We start from the raw sequence: 21,330 nt of genomic DNA, 5'->3' as shown, positions 1-21,330 counted from the left end.
TGGCCGGACACAGGTTTGAACCTCGTCCTCCCGAATGCGGGTCCAGTGTGCTTAGCACTGCGCTACGCCGCTCGATCGTAAGAGTCCTAGGGGCGAGACATACAGCGTCTGCTTCACGGCTTGTTGATGTATTAGCAAATTATTAGGCTGAAAGGTGATCCTGCGGTCAACTAATTGAGCGTAGACAAGTAATAACAATTAAAAATTAATGAACATAAAAAAACAGGGACACACTTGTAATAAACATAGGCAACACTCCAGATTTAATTTCTAAGGACAAATATTTTATTCAGTCAGGTCCAAACTCCTACTGAATGGTACCCCTTCAAGCAGATTTATACTTAAATAAAGCTAATACAATAGTTGAAATACATCAACAGCTGTTGTATTATCTAGTGTGACACGAAAGATGACAGAGCCCCAACCAAGATAAGTCACGACGCGCACTCAATACGTCAGATCGTTCACCCGTATTCTTAGATGCCCTTAACCAAGATTCGATAAGCAATTCGAAGGGTGGCTCCATAAATAAAATCACATCACTCTGCAGTACTCTACAAGTGCAGGAAACTAGTCTTTCTTCTCGGTCGATGTCCTGAACTGTTATTCCTTTTCTTCTGTTATTCCTTTTCTTCTGTTATTCCTTTTCTTCTGTTATTCCTTTTCTTCTGTTATTCCTTTTCTTCTGTTATTCCTTTTCTTCTGTTACTCCTTTTCTTCTGTTACTCCTTTTCTTCTGTTACTCCTTTTCTTCTGTTACTCCTTTTCTTCTGTTACTCCTTTTCTTCTGTTACTCCTTTTCTTCTGTTACTCCTTTTCTTCTGTTACTCCTTTTCTTCTGTTACTCCTTTTCTTCTGTTACTCCTTTTCTTCTGTTACTCCTTTTCTTCTGTTACTCCTTTTCTTCTGTTACTCCTTTTCTTCTGTTACTCCTTTTCTTCTGTTACTCCTTTTCTTCTGTTACTCCTTTTCTTCTGTTACTCCTTTTCTTCTGTTACTCCTTTTCTTCTGTTACTCCTTTTCTTCTGTTACTCCTTTTCTTCTGTTACTCCTTTTCTTCTGTTACTCCTTTTCTTCTGTTACTCCTTTTCTTCTGTTACTCCTTTTCTTCTGTTACTCCTTTTCTTCTGTTACTCCTTTTCTTCTGTTACTCCTTTTCTTCTGTTACTCCTTTTCTTCTGTTACTCCTTTTCTTCTGTTACTCCTTTTCTTCTGTTACTCCTTTTCTTCTGTTACTCCTTTTCTTCTGTTACTCCTTTTCTTCGGTTACTCCTTTTCTTCGGTTACTCCTTTTCTTCGGTTACTCCTTTTCTTCGGTTACTCCTTTTCTTCGGTTACTCCTTTTCTTCGGTTACTCCTTTTCTTCGGTTACTCCTTTTCTTCGGTTACTCCTTTTCTTCGGTTACTCCTTTTCTTCGGTTACTCCTTTTCTTCGGTTACTCCTTTTCTTCGGTTACTCCTTTTCTTCGGTTACTCCTTTTCTTCGGTTACTCCTTTTCTTCGGTTACTCCTTTTCTTCGGTTACTCCTTTTCTTCGGTTACTCCTTTTCTTCGGTTACTCCTTTTCTTCGGTTACTCCTTTTCTTCGGTTACTCCTTTTCTTCGGTTACTCCTTTTCTTCGGTTACTCCTTTTCTTCGGTTACTCCTTTTCTTCGGTTACTCCTTTTCTTCGGTTACTCCTTTTCTTCGGTTACTCCTTTTCTTCGGTTACTCCTTTTCTTCGGTTACTCCTTTTCTTCGGTTACTCCTTTTCTTCGGTTACTCCTTTTCTTCGGTTACTCCTTTTCTTCGGTTACTCCTTTTCTTCGGTTACTCCTTTTCTTCGGTTACTCCTTTTCTTCGGTTACTCCTTTTCTTCGGTTACTCCTTTTCTTCGGTTACTCCTTTTCTTCGGTTACTCCTTTTCTTCGGTTACTCCTTTTCTTCGGTTACTCCTTTTCTTCGGTTACTCCTTTTCTTCGGTTACTCCTTTTCTTCGGTTACTCCTTTTCTTCGGTTACTCCTTTTCTTCGGTTACTCCTTTTCTTCGGTTACTCCTTTTCTTCGGTTACTCCTTTTCTTCGGTTACTCCTTTTCTTCGGTTACTCCTTTTCTTCGGTTACTCCTTTTCTTCGGTTACTCCTTTTCTTCGGTTACTCCTTTTCTTCGGTTACTCCTTTTCTTCGGTTACTCCTTTTCTTCGGTTACTCCTTTTCTTCGGTTACTCCTTTTCTTCGGTTACTCCTTTTCTTCGGTTACTCCTTTTCTTCGGTTACTCCTTTTCTTCGGTTACTCCTTTTCTTCGGTTACTCCTTTTCTTCGGTTACTCCTTTTCTTCGGTTACTCCTTTTCTTCGGTTACTCCTTTTCTTCGGTTACTCCTTTTCTTCGGTTACTCCTTTTCTTCGGTTACTCCTTTTCTTCGGTTACTCCTTTTCTTCGGTTACTCCTTTTCTTCGGTTACTCCTTTTCTTCGGTTACTCCTTTTCTTCGGTTACTCCTTTTCTTCCGTCCTTCGTGCTCCCAAGAGCACATCTTCGCCCAGCAATGTTATATCATCTCACCCAGTTTGAGATTGAGCAGTTCCCCAAGCAACACATTTCGTACAACACATGGATGTACGTGCAAATGGGCCACCATTCCTACACTAATGGTTCAGTATCTACTTACACAATTTATTATTATTTTTAATTACATATCCCATTAACATGGCCACATTTGTCATTTGTATTAGGATCAGCATTCATCACAGATTAATAAATCGATTCACTATTGCTGCTTCATTTTTATCCATGTAAATGTGGAGAACTGTCTGGTACAACAATCTTTGGCGTATAAACTTAATATTACAGAATATTTAACAATAATATACACTGGCGTGACAAAAGTCATGGGGTACTTCATAATATCGTGTCGGACCTCCTTTTGCTCGGCGTATTCCAGCAACTCGAGGTGGCATGGACTCAAAAAAATTGTTGGAGATCCCGTGCAGAAATATTGAGCCACGCTGCCTAAATAGTGTCTCCGGAGCAGGATTTTGTGCACGAACTGACCTCTCGATTACGTCCCGTAAATGTTCTGTGGGATTCATGTCAGGATATCTGGGTGGCCAAATCGTTCGCTCGAAGTGTCCAGAATGTTCTCCAAACAGCCATCACCATTATGGAGCCACCACCAGCTTGCATACTGCCTTGTTGACAATTTGGTCCCACGGCTTCGTGGGGTCTATGCCACACTCGAACCCTACCATCAGCTCTTACCAACTGAAATCGGGACTCAAATGAGCAGGCGACGGTTTTCCAGTTGTCTCGGTTGGACCGTAGACGGTCCAACCGATATGAACACGACCCCAGGACGGGTGTTGCAGGCGATGTGGTGTTGTTGGCAAAGGCACTCGCGTCGGTCGTTTGCTGCCGTAGCCCATTAACGCCAAATTTCGCCACACTGTCCGAACGGATACGTTCGTCGTACGTCCCACATTGGTTTATACGGTTATTTCACTCAGTGTTACTTGATGTGCTGTTTGAGGCTTTCCCGGCGCTGCATCTGCTTGATCGATTCTCGGGAACTACGCCGGATAATGTTGTAGAAACCGCACAATATTTCAGCGAGACAACTGCCCGCCATCTTCAGGTGCTACTGTCGCCTCGCTGAGAATCTCGTCAATTAATATGTTGGCTTTCTAGAACAGCGCAGGCGCCAGCGGGGCATAACGTCATCGAAGACCAATCGTGGACGCGCTGTTCTAGAAAGCCAACATATAAACTGGCGAGCTTCTCAGCGACGCGACAGTAGCACCTGAAGATGGCGGGCAGTTGTCTCGCTGAAATATTGTGCGGTTTCTACAATATTATCCGGCGTAATTCCCAAGAATCTATCAATCAGTGTTACCTGTTTGTAAGCACTGACAAATCTACGCAAACGCCGCTGCGCTCGGTGGTTAAATGAAGGCAGTCGGCCACTGCGTTGTCCATATGCCTGAAATGTGTTATTCTCGGCATACTGTGCATCTTGGGATATTGAATTCTCAAACGATTTTCGAAATGCAATGTCCCGTGCATCTAGCTCCAACTACCATTCCGCGTTCAAAGCCTGTTAATTCCCGACGTGTGGCCATAATCACGCCAGAAACCTGTTCATGTGAACCACAAATGACAGCTCTGCAAGTGAATTGACCTCTTCGTGTATGCGATACTACCGTATGTGTGCGTATCGCTATCCCGTAACTTTTTGTCACCTCAGTGTAATACCCGCCGTTCGTCACGATGATGGCTACTGGGCAATGCCATTACTGGACATATAGTTTATTGTGTATCATAAAGTTATTTACTACTCAGTAAGTGTAAACATTTGTGATGGAATGGGTAGTTCGATTGTAAATATTTTTATGATTGCAGTTCGTAATTTTGTATACGGTGTATTGCATTCCGTTGTTAACTTATTGCTCATGCTTTTACTGTACCGGTCTTCCTGCAATCACTTCGGGTTATTAAATTATGGTCCGTATGACGTTAGTCAGCCTTACAGGGTATTTAGGGTCAAACTACCTGCGGTACAGCGCGGTTGACCCCCTCAGTACCTGCTAATTGGAAACCATTTTCAAGCCTTCTGTTCGTATTTACTCTGACTAAAGACCTACTTAACTATTCGTTATGTTTCACAGCAGCCTCGAGATTCTCCCAAGACTCGTTAAATTACAGTCATCTGTTGGTAACACGTCCTGGCCGCCCTTTCCAAATGGGAGCTGTACCCCGACGGCTCATCAAATATTATTGATGATGATGTCCGATACTCGGAGGAGCGTAGGGGACAATGCAGGAGACCGGCACCGCTGCACCAACCAACCAACCTAGTGGAGGTGGTTTGCCGTTGCCTTTCTCCGACCGTAATAGGATGAGTGATGATGAAGACGACGACACAACACCCAGTCATCACGAGGCAGGAAAAATCCCTGACCCCGCGGGCAATCTAACCCGGGACCCCGTGCGCGGGAAGCGAGAACGCTACCGCAAGAGCACGAGCTGCGGACTTCATCAAATATTAGGTAATCGTTACGTTCATTTCCAGCCAAGGGTTTCTCGCTAGACTCTCAACGTTGTAATGGCGAAGATGACTGCCAAGCAAATGACGCGCCAATAGTTGCTGCCATGTATGAGTGGTATTAAAGAAAATATACCCAAATAAGAATTTGCCTTCGGTGTGGCCTATTTCTGAAGTTTTTGCCCCACCAGTTTAACAAGTCTTTGATGCTCCCAGAATGTGTCCTATTAACCTATCTATTGTTTTAGGTACGTTTTGCCATAAATTAAAGTATATCAGCTATCCTTCTTTAGGCACAATACCCGTGGAATTGTGCTCAACTGTTTATTCCCTAGCTCTGATATACTCCTTCCACTGATAATGATATCGAACCCTGCTCTGTCGAAGATTTTCGGCGTTGTTTGACCTCGAGTGTATTATAAAATGTGCATTCAGATTTCCGGCGGTTTTCCAGCTACTACGTTTTTTTACTTTACAAAGCAATACTTCATTTGCGGTGTTTAGAAAGACAGGGTGGAAAATAAATGTTACATAGTAGTTTAAAATGCGAGCGCTATCTTTATGCAGGAGTGTCTGCGTCCTCGCGCACAGAGATCGTCGCATCCGTACCACGTGTTACCGTATCTGAAGAGGAAGCCAGCGCCGACCGCATCCTTCTGCTTCGAGCTGTGTTCCTAGTGAACATGAAATTCAACAGCTCGCTTGGCAAGGCAGCTCGTGAGAGCGACGCGTGCGCTACCTTGTGCGAGTTTCATTAAGTTTTCATCTCGCGACGATGTACAACAGAGACGATGTGTCTGTAAGTACCGCACAATCCAAGCAAGTAGTGTCTGATGTTAGGGGCGTGCTCCTATGAGATCCGCATTTCAATGACAGCTTCTTCGTTGCTTGTGTCAATACTCTTCGTATATTCCGCACATATAGGTGTCGTTACTCTGCGATTATTTTTGTGCTGATGAGACTGTGCACGTGGTTCAGTAGTGCGCGTGCCATAGGTCAGAACAGTTCCTGTAATTAGGTTTTAGGAGTAATTTCTTGTTAAATCTGTCGCACAAAATTTTAACTTCCGTGTCGCCAATTCTCATTATATTTGCCCATGAGGTGTTTCGACGGTTACTCCGTATTGTAATAGAGCTCGGAAATTCGTGTCGGAAAGAATAAATTCATCATCACACCAATTAATGTCGCAACGAAACATGTGCTGCGCTCCTATAGTGTTAACGGTATAAAAACGTAAGTTTATGTTTGAATGCTGTTAATTTTTATGATCTGCAAAATTTTTCGCTTATGAACGAAACGTTTGCAAAACGAAACTGACTTCAGCGACGACGTATTTAGGGAGGTCAGCGCTTCATCTCTTGGTGGATTATGACTTCTTTTTTTTCTAGTAAGCAGCGTGCGTGGATTTCGAAAAATCTTGCCAATATCGCATCTGTATTTCAGACAGACTTCAGTAAACGTTTAAAGAATGTTTTGTAAACAGGACATATCACTTAAGATAAAACGACAAATTTAAGTGATAATGTAATGTGTGGAAATGCATGCATCACCTTCTTTGCATCAGCCCTGATAAGTTATTTTTTATGCTATTGAACCCAGGATCCTCAAGTACTTTTCCATCCAGGTGATCACGAAGACTTAAGTAGTTTTTGGAAAAAAGAAAAGTGCTTGATATTCACTTGACAAATATTACTATTTATTTTAGACAGTTTTGTATTCCAGTACAGACTGTCCACAACTTTTGCGATGAATCACCTAAAACAATGAATTTTATGACCACGGTGTTCCAGTGTCTCCATTTGTGTGAAACACACACGACTATTTTTTAGAGACTTATAAACAAAACGAATCCGCAGATCGGGTTGGCACTTAAGTTATTGTCCAATATGTAAGTATATGCCGAAAATATTTCTGTAATTTTGACTTGTCTTTGTCGGGCCGATGAGCTGTGTGGTATTTTTCGTGTTGCTTGTAGATGCCACGGAAACTCCGTTAAATGGCATCAGAATTTCAAATAATGTAGGGAATTGTACCTAATACCGTTGGTGTATAATTCCGTGATAAGAGCAATGTGCAGTTCAAAGGAATATCCATAGTTTAACTTGACTTTAGCCTGCATTTTTAGCCGCTTAGCTATAACATTAGTGTGGTTCGTACGAACATGGTGCGAAATAGTTAACATTTACTATTCTTATCAGTAGATCGAAATTCATATTTTCAGAATGATTATGTAGGAACATATTCACCTTTAAAATTTTCAGTACACAGGGAATTCACAAGATAGTAATTCATGCTGCCTTCAGAGAGAAATGATCTGCCAGAGTTTCGGTTTGTGGATTTCCCAACTTGAGGCGAAGACGTAGTTACTACCGCTTGGAACAAATATACTTGCGCCTGCAAAAATCACAAGGCACTTTTTTCGTTAATACTGCAAAGAATTAAAGAATTTGATCACCATTTTCATATACATATTCCCTCGAAGGAACACGATTTCAGTGGCTCAACTTGAGTCTGCCTTGATAGGCACACAGGATGTTACAGATCCTGAATTACAGTTTGTATAACGCGGCATTCAAAAGCCTTGCTGTGTGTAGCGCGCCGTGCCCTGCAGTACAAGGCTGCAAGTTTATTTTTAGTACAGAGGTTTCGCGACGTATATGGCGAGAGACTGGGTAATTTATGCTCCTTCACCCAAGTTAACTTGATGTCAAACGCCCTCGGTTTTGTACCTGTAGATCAAGTTGTTTGGATAACAGTCAAGTCTTTCGGGTTACCATGTGACTACGGCACTATGCACCATAACAGCAGCAGCGTCAAACACAGAGATTGCCTCACACAGAGACAGCACTCGCACCCTCTTGTTATACTGTTTCCTTTGCTATTTCTCAGTATTTTCAGTTCTTCCTCGTGCAACCACTCTGCAAGGTAATTCGCGATAATAAGGATATGTGCCAATGAACTTTAACGATAGACTAGATTCGTAACGTATAATCACGTATTACCAACGATTTTGGAGGACAACGAGTTGCTATAGAGTTATAAAATACTAGATGTAGCGAAATAAATGCGTAGTTGTAATTTTTATTCCCTTGGGCTGCCATGACCGATTTCTACTTTCTGCAAACCGCACGTTTGGGACAATGTTTTGCAAGCGTTCAGCCTACCAGAAAATGTTCAGCCAGGCGCGCCTTTACGGTGAAAGTTGGTAATAGGAGATGTAAGTTTCAAAATTTAATTTTAAGAGGTTATTCTTCGTAGAGTTAAATGAAAAAGGAAGATAGTGACGTAAGCAGGACTACAAAAATTAAAGTATTATCACCGCTGCATACATGCGGATTTATTTGTTACATTTTTTACTTGCGCCTTGAATGCTGCTCATTTAAGCGACAGAGCGTTCTAATACGAGTAGAAAACTCAACTCGTAACAATAATCCCGTTGGCTCTTCCAGGATCATTAGCTATTGTTAGAAATCTGAAACATCTTGGCTGATTTATTATTTCACAGTGAAGATAAACGGCCTTCGTGATTTTGAATTACGTAGGGGTGAGTCGCGTATGAAATGAAAGGTGTGCAGGTATGGTGTCACACGGGCTATACGACAGAGAAACAGTTTTGTCGTGACCGTCGTTAGATCGTCTTAACTGCCGAAAACATGATATAGTGTCTTCTTGGTGAGATACAAAGTAACTGTTCAACATTTATCGTTTCAGTAGCAGTTCATTAATGATGAACTCTAAGGAAATAGATTTTTACCTGTGAAGTCCTTCACTCTACGCTGTTAGCGAATTTTAACAATACTTGACGAAACGCGGTTAAAAACGCCATTGAAACTACAGTTCGGCACTTCCCGTTGCTTCATACATATGAATACACTTATTCGCTTCATGGATATGAGTACTATAATTCAGTCCCAGTATCATTACCATCGGGGAGGGAAAGACATGTCAGCATAAGCGCAGTTGTAATTTTTGTGTTTCTCTGGAAATAGATTTTGTGAAGGTAAGAACGAACGGTCATCTAGCTTCCATTTAAAACTATGTGAATTTGTGAAGTGTCAGAATTTGTTGGCTGGTGATGGGCTTCGAGCTTGTACCTGTATTTAAGTTTGATCACGCGAAATTTTATGAAATAATGGTATATGACGTGGCACATTTCCAGAAACAGATGTATTTTCCTTACTACAAGTATTAGAAGTATTCAGCACGCACTCATTATGTTTCTTTTCGTTCAGCTCTTCATATACCTCCATATGAAACAAAGAGCGTGTAAAATGTGTTGTGGATAAATAGCCTGAAAAGTTTCACGGTGCAGTAATTTCGTGGGTTTCGTCCGTGTAGATATCGTTGGCATACACCGTGGATAAAATGGCGCGTGTATTACATGTTATAGAATGCTGATAATTAATTACTCGCCATGTCGGCCGTTAGACTCTTTAAATTAAACCTGCCATTTTGGCAAGCTTTACGCCCACATTGTACGTTGCATATTTTACAGCTAGAGTTGTTTGAACATTTATTTGCCCTGACTGTTGCTCGTTTCAAATAATTTGTTTCACGTTCTTCCTATCGCATTATTCATTTAAGGCATTGCTATCCAAATACAGACGTAAAGTTAGTGGAGTATGCTTTATGGAATATTCTATCCAAAGAAAATATTTTCATAGTTTGTGAGAAACGTCTGTACCGAGTGATAGTTTTCTTTATATTCAAGCGAAATGCCTGCTGTTCCACCTTCTGATAAAATGATTTTTAAGGAGTGTTGTTCTGTTCATGTGTTTAGACATATGTGTTTGCACTGGATAACTGTCCAAGAGGTCTCACCGGTTTTTTGTACGGACATGGAATCATCACTTTGACGTAACTTGGAGACGCCCTTTTGTGTGGACAATTCCGTATTGTTTGATACCCACCCAAAATATTAATATTTGATGACGATAGCTTTAGTTAGACTAGTGTGCGCTTAGTATCAGTCCATCGACGTTCACTAAGTTCTTTTTGTTTAGATATTTATGACTCGTTACCTATTTCGAAAATAGTTGAATGAGGAATAGTTAATTTAAGCTATAACGTGAAGTTGATTCAGTACGCAGCTGCTGTATGACCTACCAACAGATAAACGCTGTTTGTTCCTGCTCATACTTAACATCCATTTGGATGGTACATGATGACACTGTGTATTCGTGTCTTTTAATGCGCTGTGTTTTAGAAAATACTCATGACTTGTACAGCATCATCATCCTCATTTTGGGAAGTGTCGTATAAAAGAATTCCGTAGTTCTGTTTTATAGAGCCAGTCTTGACGAAGGTACGATGCTGCTAAGACTCTCAGGTTTCCCAATTAAGGAGTCTGAACGAGGCAGAATTACACCAGTTCATTAACTGCGTGAAAGAGGGGTATTGCGCAACAGCTTCTTCATGCTGTTAACAACGTTTAATTAATTCCATCCCACATTATACGTACCCTCCCCCCCCCCCCCCATATCTTCTCTCTCTCTCTCTCTCACTGTCTACCCCTAGCAAAATTGTTTGGTTCCGTTCACGTAGACAATAGAAATTTATTTGAAGCAGTGTTAATTTCATTTCCACAGTTACAGTGCAGTATAGTCTTCTGTTCATTAGCTTTGTCATTTTATACGGAGACTTTATAAGTTGCATCTTATCATGAAATTACGTTCTTCTTTGATTGCAGCATACAAACTTCTTAGAGGAAATAGCGTATCTGAAAATGTTTGCTGCGTATCGTAGGTTTCTTATTAAGGTAGCATTATGGTATTACACCGGAAGATGCTGATGTATTGGAAGCTGTTGTCTTCACGTTTGCATTCTCCGTCGTCATTAGATCAACCGTTTTCTGTCAAGATGGGTGATTTTCCGCTAGATGAGGATGCTCTTGTCTCTTTCTCCCTTCTCATAAACTAAATTAATGCAACAGAGTTGCAGAAATATATTCCACGATGATTCTTTCGTCTTTCAAAAAGACCACGGCCGATTTCCTTGCACATCCATGTCCAAGAAGAGCTCGTGCTCCACCTTTTACTATTGAACGATCGATGGAACATAGAGCCTTTACCTTTCTTCCCTTCCTCTCCCTGCTCCAGTTACACAGGGTCGCAGACAGAGGTACAGAACATACCTTTCTCGTAGAAAATTTACTATTGGACACGTTTTGTGCTGGCGTATAGTTACTTTTCCTGGGGACTGATCCTCCGACACCAATAGTGTAAAACGCAACATGAGCTCAGATTGATACCGTGGTTTTTGACTTCGTGTCGCCAAGCCAACAGAACACGTATTTCGAGCAGGTAGTAGGCCTTCACGACTGCTAATTTTCGAGTTTGACGTAAATTGCTTGACAGATAACTTGCAGTAGAAATGCTGGAATCAGATATTCATCTCGAATGCAATGTAATGCGCGTAAGTGGTTGAAACGAACCGATACCATCTGACTACACGATCGGTGGTTAGTCACGTGAACTGGTCAGAACCGTTCTTAAAGTATGTAAGAGTTTCTGACCGGAGCGATTTAAGGTGGAATGACAACATAAATCTGTCTGTAGGGAGCGTATAATCCAAACTGAAATTAATCCCAATAATAGTAAAGTGTAACTCTCCGTGAATATGGCCTACAAACCACTCGTTCTGTCGATTCTTGAGTGTTGTTCATCTGTCTCCAACACTCAACGCGCGGAAAGCTCAGTAAGCTCAAATTGGCGGGAAAAATAAAGGTGTCGCCCTTTTTAGAGGCCCTCGACAGCTTAGGCAAGAGCAAGTAAGAGCATGAAGACAATTAAAAGGAAAAAGTGTTGCCGAGGAAGTTCTGTCACCTGCAGTAGATTAAAAACTATTTTACATAACTGAAATGAAACTACTGTTTTTCATTCTACGTTGTTTATTTCGCTTTGATTTTGAGATTGTGTTTTAGGAATCGACAGTTTACAAACTCGATGCTTTTAAATCTTATGGACTCGCATAATAACTTCGTCGTGAACTGATTATGATTTCATTATTCGTCATATTTGTAATATTTCGAAGTGTGTTAAATGATCGCAAGGGACCGATGACCGTAGCAGTCTGGTCTCTTTAATCCCCCAAAACCATCAACCAACTGATCGGATATCATTCTAAGATTATGGGTCGTATAGTTTTCTACCTGAGCACTGTGCGTTTGGTGAGTTTTATTGTGGCCTTGTGCCGCATCGACGCGGGGTCAACATGGCTATTAACGGATTTGGCGTGTCTAATTTAAGGGGTGGCCGGATGCCCTTCCTGTCGCCGCCTAGTTATCCCCGCGGAGCGGAATGTGTATACGCCAACTGTCTATGTGTAATGTTATTCACGTGAAAGTGAGCAAACGTTTTCTAAACGTATGCGAATAGTGTAATTGTTGCGGGACTTGGGTACCAGCCCGGTATTCGCCTAGTGGGATGCGGGAAACCGCCTAAGAACCGTATGCAGGCTAGTCGACGCACCGATCCTCGTCGTTTATCCGCCAGGCAGATTCGATCCCGAGCCGGCGCATCTCTCTGTCCCGCGAGCGACGCTTCAACACACCCGGATATCCGGGCGGCTATGAAACGAAACATAGCTGACGCTTTGAAATTATTTTGGAACTTCTTAGGGAAGCTTTGTTATCGCACGTTCGCGACTAAATCGAGATAGCCGCGCTCTACGAAATCTCCGTGCGCCACATCAACTTCACTGTGTGTCGTGGACATTATGCGTAAATGCATTATCAGGTCAGTGTAGTCACAATGAAAATCAAGGTTTAGAGCTATATATGCTTTTCGTAAGTAAATTTCATCTATATTTGGTATTTCATATTATTATACGCAAACATCATTCGGAGTGTTACATTCAGTCAACAGGCACACCGTGATTTTAAAAATTAAATGCATGTTAAATAACCAGCAATGTTTCTGATTATTGTTTTGTGAGAATTCTGTTGTTTTCACATGAGGTTTTAGTGCAATAAGAAACTGATTCCTTAGAACACAAAAACTTACGGGTTTTTTATCGGGGAGAAATGTGCAAATTTCTATCTCGTTTCTTAATAACTGAAAGTGATTGTTCAATAGTTCTTTGCAAGAGGCTGCAGACATGCGGCAGTAGTAGTTGTCGATAAAGAACGCAAAACGCTCATTTATGGTGACGAAATTAGCCGGCGGTTGTGGCTGAGAGGTTCAAGGCGCTTCAGTTCGGAACCGCGCAGGTTAGAATCCTGCCTGGGGCATGGATGTGTGTGATGATGTCCTTGGGTTGGTTAGGTTTAAGTAGTTCTAAGTTCTAGGGGACTGATGACCTCGACTGTGAAGTCCTATAGTGCTCAGAGCCATTTTATGGTGACGAAATTTGTAAATAGGAGGTATTTAATGTCTTTGTGTCTTACGTGGTTCATAATGTGGAGAGTGATGTCACGTCCGTGGGTACACTTAGTGCGGAAGACGAAAATCGAATTTCAGAAACAGATTTTTGTTGTCGTGTTTGTATTTCAGACCTGAATAGATATTGGTAGGCGCATCAAATATCGGTTATTCTACACGAATAGCGTCTGTAAATCAGCTTCTGATATAGTTAGCTCGGTAAACAGTTTATCAGTAATTTCGTCATAGACGGTGGTTATAATCAAACTATAGCTGCTTGACAGGGTCCCCATGGGACACAAGTGATAGGCCAATGAAACTTTCTGGGAACATTTGTAAGGACATCCACATGAGAGGGTACCAATTGTTGGTTGCGAATCAGGTTTACTTTCCAGGTTATAATCATTGCTCAATATGGTGACCATCTGCATCCTGGAACGACCCTGGAGATACTATTTCACAATTGTTTGCAGCACTTTTCGAACAGTGGACCATGGAATGTTCAGCTGTCGTGACACAGCTCGTGCACTGCTTTAAGTTCCCATATTGCGTCCAGCATTTTCAGCCATGACAATAGTAACTTCAATTCGTGGCGGAATTGGCAGTTGAACTCTCGCAGCAGCAATTCCCAAATCGCCAGTTAACTCGAACTTCCGAACGTTGTGCTGCAGCCCCGGTAGTGAAAGATAACCTCTTCGTATTGTTTCAATGCAGGGCCTCTCAGGGTGTTTGCACCACCGTATCGCGCAATGTAGTGGGTAGAAGACGACTTGGCTATGCTATGTTGACCACCACTCCTCGACTTCGCGCAGTAGCGCATTCCCTCTCCCTGCCCCTCCCATACGCTTGCCTCGCTCACTCCGTCTGTCTCGACTTTCTCCAAAACTTCACATATGTTTTCTTGGGAAACAAATCTTTCACATACTCAAGTACGTCTCTGTGTAGCTTAGGAAATTCTTCCTTCGACAAATTCTAGTAGAATTCGACCAGACGTTTGATATTATAAAATAAATCCTTTCGGTAATCATTGGTTTGCAAATCGATTAGTTCCAAATGTAAATCGGGAGGCGCACTTCCAGTTGCTGTCGGAAAGGGCTTCACAAACGCATCAAGTATTGGCTGGAAGTTGGTGATTTCCTGTAACAAGAACAAAACGAGTTGTTAATAACTGAAAGTAATGTATTAAGTTGGTTTGAAGTAGTAAAAGGCGATATATTTTAATAAACAGGTGCTATGGACTCTAGTTTTTAATGTAACGTCAACTTGTACATTTAAAAACTCGAGTTTATTTCGCTGTTAGAGACATTTCGGTACATCGCCTGGTTTCAGTCGCTAAAATCATTTTCAATATATTGTAGCCCCTAAAAGTATTTTTCAAAGCGCGCTCCTTCCCGCACAGATGCTGTCGAACAAAGCCGTAGTACCGTTATGAATAAAGGGCTTTCAGAAATCTGGATGCCTCGTTAATAGTAAAATTTATATATCGATTACCTAGCTTTTTGTGTTGCGTACTTTTCTTTGAAAGGTTGTTTTTGAAGAGCTGAAGTTTACGCTGGAAAGCTTTTATTTTGCCGACCTTAATGTTGATGAAATTTTCTTTTTGGAGTTTCACACTAAAATCATTCAGGAAAGCCCTAATATCTCCTAAAAATCGTAAACCAGCTAACCATTCCTTTGTACCCCAAAAACGAGCCACGGCGTGGCGTCGTCGGAAACCTCGGGAAATCATTTTTCCTGTACTCAACCAGCATACCTCAGCATGGTAAGGGATATCTGAATACGTCGCGTAAAATGAAATAAAAAAAATTCTTTTAACTTAAGAGCCCGTGAGACCGAGTATAGTTCATGATATGCGCTATGTTCATCACGTCTTCAAGACCGATAACTTTTGCACAAAGGGCCGTTTGGTCTGTAAAACAAACTGAAGGAAAATTCGGCATGTTAAGCTTTTTCCGAAGTAGGTGAATAAACCCTTTTACTTTACCACACATTGTGGTTACGGAAAAGAGCTTTTCCCAAGTGAGTTTTATTCCTTCAGCCGCCATTTCGACCGCTTCTAAAAATCTGCCCCAGTAGCAGTGTCCTTCACCGAAATCATATCCAGGAGCTCTTCCGTCACTTGCAGGTTGTCATCCACGCCGTCAAGAAAGAGGAAAAAAAGGCAAACTGAGCCGTGTCGCTAATATCCGCGGGCTAGAGTGCGATGGAGTACGCTAGGAGGTTTTCAGTATGGCTGCCAATTTTTGTGAAAATAAACAGAAATGTCACTTACTCGTCGAGATATTGTTATACTGGAAAATGGTATTCTGCTGTATGCTGGAGCTAATGCGGGGTTCGTTGTCTCTACTACGTCCAACAAAATGGTCTCTATTCATCGATCTTTCATAAACGGCCACCCAACTCTTACGAAACGCAGAAGAACTTTACAACTAGCTCTGAGAGTCCTTTCGCAGCACCCTTCATATTCGTCGCCCTAAATCAGAGAACAAAGATTGTGTTAGGGAATAATACAAACAAAAACGAATACACATTTGAGAGAAATGCAAACAAATTTAATTTCGTTTCGCAGGACCTTTAACAAAAATAAATGTGCTGAAGTACTGATACGAACCTTACTTTTGGATACAAAAATCCCCTTCCCAAGAATTTGCAAATTCCTTAATTTTTCCTCTATGGCGTCCCATACGATTTCACTATACTTTTCTAAATTTGCTGTAGTGTCTTTCAATAGAAATTTTCTCACGCGCGTAATTACCGCGAATTAGACACTTGGCTTTATTGTTACAATTAACAAAAAAAAAAAAACAAGTTCACCTATTTAAATGGACTTCCGGAAATCTTGGCTTTTTTCGGAGCAGGTTGTTCCAGTATTCTAGTAACTATCTTGCGCCTATCGATTTAAGTGTCCAATAAGTCGTCTATCAACGCACTCGGCAGCATACCACAGCTGCTTCACCATGCAAGCTGCTTTGAGGGGAATTAAGCCGAGTTGGACCGATGCGTAGTGCAAACGCTCTCTTCACCTCGCTTTGCACACGCTAGATTTGCCGTATGTGTGAGGCCCTGCGATTTAATGCGTCGATACTCGCGAAGAACTCCAGCACTATTGCTGTTGCTCTGATCAAGCAGCTTTACTTGTAAAGCCCGGCTCATTTTGTCGAGACCCATGTTGAGTGCCTGCAACTGTAATGCGCGCTGATGATTGTGTTTCAAACCGTACATCGTCGTACCAGAACCGGTGCCTAACGTAAAGTCATGACAGTAACAATACTAACAAAGCAAATCCTACGGAGCACATTCTGTACGGCTCGAACCTGCGTCCGGCCATCCTGATTTAGGTTTTCTGTGATTTCCTTAAATCGCTTCAGGCAAATCCTGGTATGGCTCCCTCGAAAGGGCACGGCCGCTTTCTTCGTCTGTCCTTTCCTAATCCGAGCTTGTGTTGCGTCTCTAATTACCTTGTTGTCGACGGGACGTTCAACACTAATCTTCCCATCTTCCTCCACATAATCTATATTTATATAGAAAATGCTTACGTGTGTACATACTGACAGACTTTCCTCCGTGACCACCCACTGCCACCATTTCGTAGTTCTGGTGGCAGGTAGACCCTTAGGAACTTTATCTACATGTGAAAATGCCGTTCCATTCGTCTAGCATTATAGTACGCTTGCGCGGTTACACACACACGTGTGTGTGTGTGTGTGTGTGTGTGTGTGTGTGTGTGTGTGTGTGTGTGTGTGTGTGTGTTGATCGTCAGTAAAGCCTGATTGACGAAGACACGCTGAGAGATTAAAAACTCATGAGTGTGATTTTCCACGTCATTATTTAAGCCTGTATGACGAAACCGCGCAAGCATACTATAATGCACGAAGGAAAACAAATGGATGGACTCAAAAGATAATGATATTTGTAAATAACAAATGAATAATCGAAGGATGCACTAGAATGATTTCGGACAACATTTCGCTTATTCTTCATAAGTATAATTCTTTTCATAATTAAGCATATTCTTCTTTCGTATAATTCTTCGTGGGTAATATTACTCGTTACACAATTTCGTTTCCAGAGTAGATGATGACTAGTAAAACTGTCTTCACACAGTCTCATATGCAGTGAAAAGTAAATGCCTGATGAAATAAAGGAATTTCTATTCCTTTCCAGCTGCATTTAAATACAATTGTGTTAAGACAATACTACTAAACGAGCATTGGCCCTGTGGTGTTACCCGTGCCTAAATGTGTTTGCGTAACGTGGATGGAACAGGGTATGGATTGTATAAGCGAGTATATTCACAAATAGAGTAAAGTTCAAAAGTGATAGAAATATACCTTTTTCTAAGAGAACTAAGTGTTCCACATCGCACATTATATTGAAATACCTGCCAACCACAGTCACCCACTTCACCTCCGCAGTATGGATGAAACACGTTGAAGATTCTATCACCACTACATTGCATCGTGAAAGAAACAGTACAAATATTTTCACATATACGGTAAAGTTCGTAAGTCGTATGTTATTTAGCTCTACCTGAGAATATTTGTTGCTCCATATTTCGCGGATTTTTGCCTACTACATTCACCCACTGCCACGCACCGCGCGAAAACTACCTTACTAACAGAATAACTGCATTCGTATTATCCTTAACGAGATTTACGTCTGTATGCGTCTCATCTAGAATGGTACTCATGCCTTCCTCCATGCCATACAGGGTGTTTCCATGCCATACAGGCTGTTACAAAAAGGTACGGCCAACCTTTCAGGAAACGTTCCTCACACATAAATAAAGAAAATGTTATGTGGACATGTGTCCGGAAACGCTTAATTTCCATGTTCGAGCTCATTTTAGTTTCGTCAGTATGTACTGTACTTCCTCGATTCAATGGAGCACGTTATCATGATTTCATACGGGATACTCTACCTGTGCTGCTAGAACATGTGCCATTACAACTACGACACAACATGTGGTTCATGCACGATGGAGCTCCTGCACATTTCAGTCGAAGTGTTCGTACGCTTCTCAACAACAGATTCGGTGACCGATGGATTGGTAGAGGCAGACCAATTCCATGGCGTCCACGCTCTCCTGACCTCAACCCTCTTGACTTTCATTTATGGGGGCATTTGAAAGCTCTTGTCTACGCAACTCCGATACCAAATGTAGAGACTCTTCGTGCTCGTATTGTGGACGGCTGTGATACAATACGCCATTCTCCAGGGCTGCATCAGCGCATCAGGGATTCCATGCGACGAACGGTGGATGCATGTATCCTCGCTAACGGAGGACATTCTGAGCATTTCCTGTAACAAAGTGTTTGAAGTCACGCTGGTACGTTCTGTTGCTGCGTGTTTCCATTCCATGATTAATGTGATTTGAAGAGAAGTAATAAAATGAGCTCTAACATGGAAAGTAAGCGTTTCCGGACACATGTCCACATAACATATTTTCTTTCTTCGTGTGTGAGGAATGTTTCCTGAAAGTTTGGCCGTACCTTTCTGTAACACCCTGTATATTGTGACCCTTGCAGTAACAGGATTCTCTGCGATGTCTGTAATAATATAGTCTTCCTATTCTATTCTACACGTACAATACGTAAAATTTCGTCATTTGCTGTTATTCCTAGTGCTGTAATTTTAATAAGCAACATTGTATTACTCGCAGAGTGGCTGTGAGAGGAAACTTGGGGAAATTCTGCCTCGAGCAGAATTGCATTTGTGGTCCTCGCCTCTTGCCTTACAACGTTGGCACAGAAAAGAGAAAAACGATCGGGGTGCATGACGAAATCTCGGCCCCAAACCGTTCGGCGGCTGCCCCCAGAGCAGAGACGCCGTAACTGTGTTCTCTGCCCTGGCGGCAGTTTCCTGTCGCTGGAGCCTCGTGTTGTCAGCACGCGCGAAGGGAGAGGATGTTGTGCCAGCGGGTCAGGGGCGCCGTGTGACACTCTGGGGACGGCAAATCGATTTATCTTACCGCTGCTCCTACTCCGCCCGCGCCCGCCCCGCCACCCCAATATGCTTCCGCCGGGTTTTTTCGCAGCTCCCTCAATCTCCTGCTACTTCGCGAAAGTGCATTAGCGCTTTTCCACGCATCTAGTATTGGTGACAAAGTGTGCTACCCCAACTCGGTTTACTTGTTCATATTTTTATGTGTGGTGACTACTGTACATTGCAGCAGGGCTTTCATGTTTCACTATAGGATGTTCGGAAATTCCCATTACAACTTCCAGGTCTTGTAGAATGGAGTGAGTACATAATACACTACTGGCCATTAAAATTGCTACACCACGAAGTTGATGAGCTACAGACGCGAAATTTAACCGACAGGAAGAAGATGTGATACGCATATGATCAGCTTTTCAGAGCATTCACACAAGGTTGGCGCCGGTGGCGACATATACAACGTGCTGACATGAGGAAAGTTTCCAACCGATTTCTCATACACAAAAAGCAGTTGACCGGCGTTGCCTGGTGAAGCGTTGTTGTGATGCCTCGTGTAAGGAGGAGAAATGCGTACCATCACGTTTCCGACTTCGGTAAAGGTCGGATTGTAGCCTGTCGCGATTGCGGTTTATCGTATCGCGACATTGCTGCTCGCGTTGGTCGAGATCCAATGACTGTTACCAGAATATGGAATCGGTGGGTTCAGGAGGGTAATACGGAACGCCGTGCTGGATCCCAACGGCCTCGTACCACTAGCAGTCGAGATGTCAGGCATCTTATCCGCATGGCTGTAACGGATCGTGCAGCCACGTCTCGATCCCTGAGTCAACAGATGGGGACGTTTGCAAGGGAGCAACCATCTTCGCGAACAGTTCGACGGCGTTTACAGCAGCATGGACTATCAGCTCGGAGACCATGGCTGCGGTTACCCTTGAAGCTGCATCACAGACAGGAGCGCCTGCGATGGTGTACTCAACGACGAACCTGGGTGCACGAATGGCAAAACATCATTTTTTCGGATGAATCCAAGTTTTGTTTACAGCATCATGATGGTCGCATCCGTGTTTGGCGACATCGCGGTGAACGGACATTGCAAACTTGTATTCGTCATCGCCATACTTTCGTATCACCCGGCGTGATGGTATGGGGTGCCATTGGTTACACGTCTCGGTCACCTCTTGTTCGCATTGACGGCACTTTGAACAGTGGACGTTAAATTTCAGATGTGTTACGACCCGTGCCTCTACCCTTCATTCGATCCCTGCGAAAGCCTACATTTCAGCAGGATAATGCACGACCGCATGTTGCAGGTCCTGTACGGGCCTTTCTGGATACTAAAAATGTTCGACTGCTGCCCTGGTCAGCACATTCTCTAGATCTTTCACCAACTGAAAACGTCTGGTCAATGGTGGCTGAGCAATTGGCTCGTCACAATACGCCAGTCACTACTCTTGATGAACTGTGGTATCGTGTTGAAGATGCATGGGCATCTGTACCTGCACACGCCATTCAAGCTGTGTTCGACACATTGCCCAGGCGTATCAAGGCCGTTATTACGGCCAGAAGTGGTTGTTCTGGGTACTGATTTCTCAGGATCTATACACCCAAATTGCGTGAAAATGTAATCACATGTCAGTTCTAGTATAATATAGTTTAATTTACAAGGCTCCTCTAGAGACATAGGAAGACACGCTGGCACGAGTTCAGTCAGCTGCATTGGAAGTTCAAGAGAGACCAGGTGGGATGCAGAGTGTGTACTCCCGGAACATGATTCGTAGATACAATGTCTGTAACAATGTTGGTGGTCGGCACATCGACGTACTGCTGTGAATGCAGTATACTGGGTCCTTTCTTGTTTTGGAATAATGAAAACAGGTAATATTTAAGTGTTCTACAAACAAATGTACTTACAAATGGATATTTCGTTATGCTTTCTTTCAAATTGTTACCTGATGATTATACTGCTTCACACCTAATTCAATTTCTAAAGCAGAAGTATATGAGTTAAACA

The 21,330-nt window shown here is 42.4% G+C and overlaps 1 protein-coding gene across 4 annotated transcripts in view; it reads left to right on the top strand.

Annotated features, from left to right (window-relative positions):
* LOC124721332 (ribosomal protein S6 kinase 2 beta) overlaps positions 1 to 21,330 on the top strand; it is a 600,458-nt gene that overhangs the window by 136,759 nt on the left and 442,369 nt on the right. The window contains exon 1 of one of the 4 annotated variants that reach the window (XM_047246248.1): positions 5,756 to 5,818. The exons of the other annotated variants lie outside the window; for them this stretch is intronic. Within the exon in view, the coding sequence (XP_047102204.1) occupies positions 5,795 to 5,818 (24 nt within the window). The 5' untranslated portion in view covers positions 5,756 to 5,794. Of the gene's footprint in view, positions 1 to 5,755; positions 5,819 to 21,330 lie in introns of those variants that run through there. 4 annotated transcript variants of the gene reach the window in all.

This window comes from Schistocerca piceifrons, chromosome X (assembly GCF_021461385.2).
Source record: "Schistocerca piceifrons isolate TAMUIC-IGC-003096 chromosome X, iqSchPice1.1, whole genome shotgun sequence".
Classification (NCBI taxonomy): domain Eukaryota; kingdom Metazoa; phylum Arthropoda; class Insecta; order Orthoptera; family Acrididae; genus Schistocerca; species Schistocerca piceifrons.
Note: the sequence above shows the minus strand (reverse complement) of the source record. Positions and strands in the feature narration are given on the sequence as shown.